Source organism: Zerene cesonia, chromosome 13, assembly GCF_012273895.1.
Source record: "Zerene cesonia ecotype Mississippi chromosome 13, Zerene_cesonia_1.1, whole genome shotgun sequence".
NCBI lineage: Eukaryota > Metazoa > Arthropoda > Insecta > Lepidoptera > Pieridae > Zerene > Zerene cesonia.
The window spans coordinates 10,614,346-10,623,982 of record NC_052114.1 but is presented as its reverse complement, the minus strand read 5'-3'; the positions used below and the strand labels follow the sequence as shown (position 1 = coordinate 10,623,982).

General features: G+C 41.8%; 3 protein-coding genes across 3 annotated transcripts in view; 2 read left to right on the top strand and 1 right to left on the bottom strand.

Annotated features, from left to right (window-relative positions):
• The window catches only part of LOC119831373, a 28,999-nt gene that overhangs the window by 14,460 nt on the left and 4,902 nt on the right, over nt 1-9,637 (top strand). The window lies entirely within an intron of this gene.
• Nucleotides 2,207-6,011, top strand: LOC119831371 (solute carrier family 35 member E1 homolog). The gene is made up of 3 exons (XM_038354685.1): nt 2,207-2,782; nt 3,621-3,871; nt 5,204-6,011. Exons 1-3 carry the CDS (start codon nt 2,467-2,469, stop codon nt 5,597-5,599), a joined length of 963 nt encoding a protein of 320 aa, XP_038210613.1. The 5' UTR covers nt 2,207-2,466; the 3' UTR covers nt 5,600-6,011.
• Nucleotides 7,424-9,637, bottom strand: part of LOC119831352 (endoplasmin-like) — a 3,385-nt gene continuing 1,171 nt past the window's right edge. Inside the window, exons 2-5 of the mRNA XM_038354656.1 lie at nt 9,201-9,567; nt 8,831-8,999; nt 8,357-8,513; nt 7,424-8,283 (exon numbers count right to left, since the gene is read on the bottom strand). Coding sequence (XP_038210584.1) covers nt 7,748-8,283; nt 8,357-8,513; nt 8,831-8,999; nt 9,201-9,567 — 1,229 coding nt within the window. The 3' untranslated portion in view covers nt 7,424-7,747. The remainder of the gene's footprint in view (nt 8,284-8,356; nt 8,514-8,830; nt 9,000-9,200; nt 9,568-9,637) is intronic.

Sequence of the window (9,637 nt, the reverse complement as noted above, 5' to 3'; positions counted from 1 at the left end):
GAACACCTCCCACTTGCGCGTCACGCGCCGCGACGCCATCGCCGCATCACCGCAGTCGCGCGCGTTCTTCTCCCACGTTCGAATACCCTTTTTTTAAATCTTCTTTAATGCTTAAAGAAAACGAAACATTTTCATATTTTAAATGGAATGAACAGACATACAAAACAAATTCTATTCGATGATTGACTATATTGTATATACTTAATATATGTCATTTATGTTATATTAACATTTATAACTTAAAATACAATGTATAATTTATTATTTATTTTTACTTCAATAACCACTCAAGGCTTATCATGCACAAACCTTCATACTATATATACGCGTAACTCTTGATTCACTCTGTCTCAAAATTCATAATATTTAGTTTTAAAGATTGAAGTATACATACATACAAACACGGAAAGTGACTTTAATGCAAATTAGTATGTAGTAATATATAAAATTGTTTCCACCCTCCACTAAACTATGAAAGACCTATGCAATGATACTCACCCATAAGGGTAAACCCCAACAAAAGTTTTTTTTTTATGTTGTCAGCAATGGAGCTGGCGGGTTGCTTGATGGTAAGCACTACCACCGGCGATGAACATTTGTAGAGGCGTAAGATCGTTTTCAGAACTTACGCTCTACAAATGGATTGCCAACTTCAAATTGGAAAGGGACTGAGAAAGGATTGACTCTCGTCAATAAAGAAAAGGAATGAGTAGGGTAAGGAAAAGGATACAGGCCTCCAGCTACCCCACTCACTCCCGAACAAAACACAGCAGTTTGCTATTTCACACTGATCTTCTGTGGGGATGTGGTACTTCCCTGGCCCAATTTATGCCGTGCAAGTATCATTGCATACGTACTTAAAGTTTAGTGGAGGATGGAAACACAACTTTTCATTAAGCCCTAGACCCCTACTCTGAACAACTGATATTCCAATAAACTGTTGTTTAATAAAGAGTACAGATAATTTTGATGGAAATATGGAAGACATTCTTAATATTTTGTAAAAGTTGAATTTGTAGTAGAGTTTTCTTCTGAATTATATACAAAAAAATCTATCTAGTGTTCAAGTATTATCAACAAATCATCAGGACAAAAAATAACTTTTTAAAGAGGAAAGAGACTGCTGCAACAAGAAGCGGTTAAACAAATCCCACAAACATTCAATTGTTCGAAAAGCCTCTAATTCAAAACTTCTAAGCCTATTATTCAAAACCTCAGAAAGGAAGTCACTATTACCCAAGTAGACAATAACTTCAAAATTTACAGATTATAAAAATCAGTAGTTTAATAAATTGTAAATTGTTATCAAACTAACAATATGAAATTAAAGCTTTAAAGCTAGCTAGTATTTGCAACAACTTCAATGACAACTTTTATTCTTACTTGCTGACTTCGTGGAGGTGCTCCTTAACTGATAACACTTGCTTCATAAAATCTAATGAACGATATCAGAGATAATGTCTCATATCCTCAATTAAAGTGAAATTTTGTAAAGCTTTTCATATCCACTTATAATCAATATCACAAAATGTTCAAATTGGATTTTAGTTATATTTACAAATTATTTGATAAATATAAAAGAAACTTTCTTAGTTTTAAAACAAAGTATTTCATATAAAACTTTCTCTAATACATACTACTCAGTTTGACAATTACATCTGTGAAACTTCACAAATTACTAGTGACATGACATCATATTACCTTTATGGGCGAGTGTAGAAATCAATCATTAACTAACTAAAATATAATAATATTATTAACTATTCCTTATTTCTTAAACAATAATTTTTGAATAAACATTTTGTAATCATGAAACTTTACAATCGTAATTAAATCAAGAAGAAAATCATTTAAAAAGATTCAAGCGTAATGTGATTCATAGATTGAGAGTTTTTCTTGCTTGGTATCGTTTTCAAAAATTGTTAAATAGAAGTTATTGATTTATCTTCTACGAAATATTATTGTTTTTTTTTTTAATTAAAATTTATTACAATTGCTCCGTTAGTTATAACTTCATCCCATTATCTTGCGTTCTTCCACTCCCGCTATCCATGGTCCTCCATAAACAACTTATATATTAAGGTAGGTAGACTAAGGGTATCAGCTGGTAACAGCAAGGTCAACTATCACCCATTTATTACTTACTCTGTGATGTCAACTGCATGACGTTGACGTGTCGCTGTCTATGTCATTTGACAGCTGATGCTTGATATGGCTGATGTTATGTGTTGCGTGTCGTTTTATTTTTAAATATACTGACTTTTATGAATGAAAAACATATATAAACTGAAACATGGCTTTTTAAATATATAAATCAATTAATGTATAAATTGTGGAGTGGTGGCATATTATTATGCAACTCATGTCATCTTGCAAAGATTTAGTTTATATTGGAAGATTATTGTTTAGCAGCAATGAAACGTTATAGACGTAGTAGCAAAGAAAATATATACTAGAGTGTGCAAAATGAGACCCAGGCGGGAGACACTGATCGTTGGAGCGCTGTGTGTGGCGTGGTATACCCTGAGTTCAGCGAGCAATGTGGTGGGCAAACTGGTGTTAACGGAGTTCCCGTTCCCTGTAACGGTGACGCTGGTGCAGCTGCTATCGACGGTGGTGTACAGCGCGCCCGCTTTCGCGGTCGCTGGCGTGCGGCGCGCGCCTTCCTTCCCATTACGTTTCTACTGGCGAGTCCTAGTGCCCTTGGCCTTCGCCAAATTCCTTACCACCATGTTTTCACAAGTCTCTATATGGAAAGTGCCTATCTCGTACGCTCATACAGGTAAGGAAGTAGTGTTAAGAGTTTCTTTATTTCATTTTTAACACACTCTGAAATCTAAATTTTTATGCAATTTCGGATTCTATAAATAGGAAGAAATCAGTGTAACAACCTTGTTTTTCTAGTTGAGAGTTTTTCTGTTCAATTATAATTATGTAATATAATTCAGTCGCCAATAAGAATGTTTCTTCTAAGAGAAGTAAGATCTTTAACAAACCCTCTTTTGGAATGCTGTAAAAGCAAAAAAGTTGCAAAATCGCCCCATTTAGGGATAATTGTCAAAAACAAGAAAAGTGATAAGGGCTAAAGCCACTAGAAGGAATAACAACTGTTATTGCAGTCAAAAAAGACATTTTAATTTTTTTTAAGTTTTAAAACTCAGGCAGCCTTTTGAAATTCGATGCACCAATAGATATGTCAAATATTACAACAGTCTGTTGCATGTGTGCCAAAAAAGTTAAACAAGGTAAATTAAATTATTGTTTCCTTTTTTTTTGTCATAAAAAGTTATAAATTTATGATGAATAAAAACAATAAATAACTTTTGTCTAATAGCAATTTTATTGAACTGGTGACTAAGTTTCTTAAGAATCCTAAGATACCAAATTACTTGAACTTCCAAAAAGCTACATTCTATATGCACACAATTATATATAATATTTATACAATATTTATTGAATTAATTGAATTAATGTGGTCATTCAAAAAAATTATCAAATTCAAAATATTATGGTCTAAGTGAGGGAAGCGACAAGAGGACCATTTGGTTAATTTTTTTTCCCATCCCATCGCATCCCACATGGGAAACCCACAAGCACTCTAAGCGTGTATGTCGGTGCAGTGAAAGCGACGACGCCGCTGTGGACGGCGGGGCTGGCGTACGCGCTGTTCGGCGAGCGCGCGCCGCGCAACGTGCAGGCGGCGCTGCTGCTGCTGGCGGCCGGCGTGGCGCTTGCCTCGGCCACCGAGCTGCACTTCGACGCGCTGGGGCTGGGCGCCGCGCTCGCCGCCGCCGCGCTGCTCAGCCTGCAGCACCTCTACTCCAAGCGCGTCATGCGCGACACGGCCGTGCACCACCTGCGCCTTCTGCAGGTCAGAACTTTCATTTATGTTGCTTGTGAATAACACTGGGAAGGAACTGAGCGAAACACTGTTTACTGTTGTGAATTCTTCAGTTCCTAAAACTTTTCAGATTAAACTTCAAATGTTTGTCATCATACTCTATAATATTGGTCCTTAAACCTAATCTAATACACAATATTACAAATCCGTAATCTTAAATCCGTAAATCTTAAATCGAGGAGGGGATCCCTGCTTAGGTAACTACTGGGTGTAAACCCATCGTGTGGGGTTGACAAGCGGGCGTGGCGTGCTAGTCAATTGACTTCCTCTTTGTTGTTGCTGCCGTGACGTACTTGGTTGTCATGACTGGCTTTAGCTGAACCCAGACGACACGGCGCGGCTTGTCATGGCATAGCTTTATAATGGCTGGCTTTTGGGTGACCGTTACATAAGAGTAATCGAAGAATATGAACAAAATAGCTTAGCCACCCCAAGTATAAAACCCAGAGCTCTGTACATTCTGCTAATATTATTATGGAGCACCTGATGCAGAACCCTAACAGACCACCTTAACTATATTTATACGTGACGACCATTTTCTGCTAAGAGTTTAGATATGAAGATCTGAAACATCTTATATGGCAAGAGCCCAGCTTCACTAAAACGCGTGTAGAAATGAGGTCTTAACAAAAGTTTTTTGTTGTTATTGCGAGTGAAAGAAAATCAATATACGTGTCCATTAAAATTTATAAACTTAGTAATTAACCCATCAACCACTAACACTAACACTTCATAAATTACAACTTTCACCGTGTCGTATCGCGTTATATAGTCAGCCGTTATTTTTTCCTTCCTTTTTTTAACACGCTTTATGTATTTTGAATGTAACCGATTCCTTTAGATTCGGATTCGTACAACTTTTTACGGACAGATTAAATTCAAACTTTGTATACTTATCAAGAATCAGTGGCACTATAAACATTTTCTGAAGTTTCTTACTATTCTGATCATGATCGCGAATCAAATAATTTGCTTACGTATCCTATCCTATCCTAATATTATTAATGCGAAAGTTTGTAAGGATATGTGTGTGTGTGCTACTGAACCGACTGCAATGAAACTTGGTACGTAGATAGCTGGAATACACATATAGGCTACTTTTTATGCCAATATTCCTGCGGGATACGGACTAACGCGGGTGAAACCGCGGGACGCAGCTAGTACTCTATATATGAACAAGTGAGACAGCTAATTGAAACATTAAAGCATGCAAAGCATTTTTTAGGTTTTTCAACTACATTTTTGTTTATTGGGCTACCAAAATTTGATTGTATTTAATATACTAAGGTGATCCCAATGCAGATGCTGAGCGGCATCGCGCTGGTGCCGGTGGTGCCGGTGTGGGCGCTGAGCGAGGGCGCGGCGGTGTGGCGCGCGGGGGTCGCGGGGGGCGCGTGGGGCGCCGGGGGCGCGTGGGGCGCGGGGGGCGCGCGCACGGGCGCGCTGCTGGCGGCGGACGGCGCGCTGGCGTGGCTGCAGGCCGTGGCCGCGTTCAGCGTGCTGTCGCGCGTGACGCCGCTCGCGTACGCGGTGGCGTCGGCGGCCAAGCGCGCGGCCGTGGTGCTGGCGTCGCTGCTGCTGCTGCGCAACCCCGCGCCGCCGCTCAACCTGCTGGGCATGGCGCTGGCGCTGCTGGGCGTGCTGGCCTACAACCGCGCCAAGCTGCGCGCCGCCGCGCCGCCGCTGCTGCCCGTGTGACGAGCGCCGCTCCTTTTAGCTAATTTGTTTAATCGAGATCTGCGTAAAATGCTTGTCGTATTCGATTGAAAATAATTAAAAATCTCTGACTCCAGCGAAGCGGTTCGGACACTTTTCGTAGCTATTCACCATAACAATTGTTGCAAATCAAAAATCCTATGTATGTTGAGTTTTGTTTAAAAAAGAAATAGAAATACTGCCTCCTACTTAGAATAAAGAGAGGCTGATAGTTTATTGAATTCACTCTTACTGCATTGTCAGTTAATAAAGTAATGAGTAATTTTTTTTCACTATAACAGTATTAAAAAAAATTAATACGTTCCTATACAAACGATAGATTTACATATATTAGTTAAACTTCAATTCATAATGACTGATCGTTTAACGATGGCAGACTCGCAACTTACAATACACTTCGCGCCGCAGCTGACCGGCCGACTCCCAATGGACGGAGCCCTAAAAATATATGATTTAAACACCTAGTTACCCCACCACACTGTTTGTACAACTTGTTTGTTTTAAAAAGTACAACTTGAATTTGAATTTAAATTAGTTTCATTTCCTAATTTTATATCGTGATGTCGAAGGATTATTATTGTCTTCAATGAAATAAATGTATAAATACGGGTCAATGAACCGTAACAGTATTTTATTGGACATCGTAATCGTTTCGAACAAATTTCTAGCCGGTTTTTTTGTGTCGTCCCGAGGTCGCATCTCACTGCGAATCTTTAAACATTAGAATAAATAAACCATAATATTATATATTTTTTTATTACAAACACACTTCTAAATGTGTGTGATACTTCTAAATGTCATTTAAATTAATGAATTATTTGATTAATAGTACAAACTGTGCATTTTTAGAAAGATCTATAATTAGATTTGATCTAATGGATCACACAACGATTTCGCGAATAGAAAAACGGAATTTCATAAATAATAATTAGTGATGTGTTATATATATATAGATAAGAATTAACGGGTTTTGTAAATTTTTGATAATGAAATATAATTTTGTTACATACTTATTTGTTTTATCTTAAATCCTTTTTTTAATTACCTACATTTCCTGTAATAGATTCCTCTATCATTAAAACTATCGTAAGTAAAGTTATAACAAAAATAACCGTTCAAAAAAGTCGGCAATCCATTTGTAGAGGCGTAAGCACCAGTATAATGGACCTTAAGCTTCTATAAATGTTCATGGGCGATGGTAGCGCTCGCATCATCAGGCGACGCACCAGCTCCATTGCCTACTGTGACCTAATAAAAAAAATTTATTGGACATTTCAATATTATGAATCAACTTTTAAATAATTTCTAAAAAATTAGAATAAAAGCCAATATACCATGAAGTATATTATATAATAATGTAATAGGTTGCCTTTAATAGTAATATGCCAAGACAGCTGGAATGGCTGGAAACGATTGCTGCCTGATTGTGTAAATCTATACGATAAAACATGCTACATAATATAACAATCCTTTTTATCATCAACGGTTTATTTTGTTTTTCTTCATTCCAATAACTTTGTTGTGTGCAGAAACCTGGTTTTGAGTTGATTATTATATTTATTCCAACTGATTATTTAAATTGTATAAACACAGTGTATTTAATTGAATTTGACCAGTAGTAGAAGAATTATTTAACTAATAGTCAGTTCCTTAATATTGTTAATAGAGGTCAGCTCATAGAGTACTACAACATGCTTGGGAATGATGTCTTAGTAAACATTGTTCAGTCTGATCTTCACTTTCAGATTCCACTTATATAATATAATTTTAACACATTTATTAAGGTAGTGAAATAAAACAAACTAATAATAAATTATAATAATTTATTTACACTTCACAAGTTTCTCAACTCATGCACACTAATACAAAAAAAAAAATGCAGTCTTCACAGAGATATTAAAATCGTAAATGGATTAACATCCTTCATCTCACATACACGGCGAAACTAAAACAAATAATATGTATAACTGTTACAAGTTCATTAATGGAGAATGTAGTTTTGGATAAAATATTGTAAAGTCAAAGGGGCTGTCTCGTAAGGTGTATCACCGTTCGAATCATTGAAACGTGCGTCACTATTTGTACATATAAAAGATTATTTAGAGCACAGATGCACTAGGCGGGTCCGGCTCACAGCTCGTCGTGCTCGTCCGGCTCGGCGTCCAGCTCGGCCTCGGCGGCCGGCTCGGGCTCGTCCTCGGGCTGCGCGTCGGGCGGCAGGCCCAGCGCGCGCTGCAGCATGCTGTCGATGGAGTCGGCGAACTCGACGGCCTGCCCCTCCTGCAGCAGGTAGCCCGAGCGCAGCGCGGCCGTGCGCAGCAGCGTGCGCGCCGAGTCCAGCGCCAGCGGGTCGTCGGGGTCGTCCTGCACGCGGCGCAGCAGCTCGCGCACGACGGGGTGGCGCGGGTTGATCTCGAGCAGCTTCTTCTGCGACAGGTGGTGCTTGCGCTGCGCGTCGTCCGCCTTCTGGTGCGCGTTGGAGAGCGCCAGGCGCTCCATGTTGCCGGTCCAGCCGAAGGCCGTGGCGGCAAGCGCGGCGGGCGAGCGCGCCAGGCGGCGCGACACGGCCGCGCGCGTGATGTGCGCGCCCAGCTTCTCGCCCAGCCACTTGGTGAGCGGCTCGAACTGCGCGCGCTCCGCCTCCAGCCGCTCCTTCTGCTGCGAGCCTGCGGGGCGACACGGAGCGGTTACATGACTGACGATGCGTGACTAACGATAACAACGCGCGAGAGAACTCACCCTCCTCCAAGTCGAAGATCTCCTTGGCGATGTTCTGGAACTTGTGTCCGTCGAACTCGGGCAGCGAGGAGAGGCAGTACTCGTCCACCGCCTCGGTGAGGTACAGCACCTCGTAGCCGCGCCTCACCAGCCGCTCCGCGAACGGGGATTTCTCCACCTGCACAGTTTCATGACTATATTACATTACATACTTAGTTGACAGAATATTTACAGTAGTGAAAATCTAAATAAGAAACTTTAACGGACGGGCTTAGTGAAATAGATCTAGATGATATGTATAACGTTCATCAGTGTCTGTGAGGACGTGTTAGCGCGTGTGGTTGCGTGTGGGTGCATGTGGTTGTGTGTGGGTGCGTGTGGGTGCGTGTGGATGCGTGTGGGTGCGTGTGGATGCGTGTGGGTGCGTGTGGTTGCGTGTGGGTGCGTGTGGGTGCGTGTGGTTGCGTGTGGGGGCGTGTGTATGCGCGGGCGCACCTCGGCGCGGCTGGCGCCGGCGATGTAGTAGATATGCTTCTGGGCGGGCAGCATGCGCGCCACGTAGTCAGCCAGGAAGGTCTGCTCGGCGCCGCGCGACGAGTGGAAGCGCAGCAGCTTGGCCAGCCGCGACCGGTTCGACGGGTCCTCGATCACTCCCAGCTTCACACTGTACAACATTAACTTTTTTAATTTTGTAAATTTTACAAATTTATTAGACTAGACCGACTACGTTTTTAGAAGAAAACCGTGCTTCGCTGGAACGAGCACGTTTTTTAAGGAGATGAGGTGAATAATCAGAGATAATTTTTATAAAAGAAATGCATTTCTGATTCACTTTGTTGATAAGTAAACTACGTCGGGCACTCACTTAGTGGAATACTCCTTCCAGAAGTGCTGGTACTCGTCGTCGGGGATCTTCTTGAGCATGTCGAGCGCCTTGCGCACGAGCTTCTTCTTGATGATCTTGACGAGCTTGTGCTGCTGCAGCGTCTCGCGCGACACGTTGAGCGGCAGGTCGTCCGAGTCGACGATGCCCTGGATGAAGGCGAGGTAGTTGGGCATGAGCTCGTTGAACTCGTCCGTGATGAAGACGCGGCGCACGTACAGCTTGATGTGGTCGGTCTTGGTGCCGTAGCGGTTGAACGAGTCGGCGGGCTGCGCGCGCGGCACGAACAGCAGCGCGCGGAACGTCACCTCGCCCTCCGCCACGAAGTGCGCCCTGCGACACGTCAGCGCTCAGAGCGAGCCGCGCGGCTGCGCGCGAGCCGTGTGGCTGCACGCGAGCCGTGTGGCTGCACGCGAGCG

What these genes read in the sequence shown, in the direction of transcription:
- LOC119831371 (XM_038354685.1), top strand. Translation starts at nt 2,467, where the DNA reads ATGAGACCCAGGCGGGAGACACTGATCGTTGGAGCGCTGTGTGTGGCG. An exon ending in TATCTCGTACGCTCATACAG is followed by an intron (nt 2,783 to 3,620) that starts GTAAGGAAGTAG and finishes ATGTCGGTGCAG; the next exon opens with TGAAAGCGACGACGCCGCTG. An exon ending in ACCACCTGCGCCTTCTGCAG is followed by an intron (nt 3,872 to 5,203) that starts GTCAGAACTTTC and finishes ATCCCAATGCAG; the next exon opens with ATGCTGAGCGGCATCGCGCT.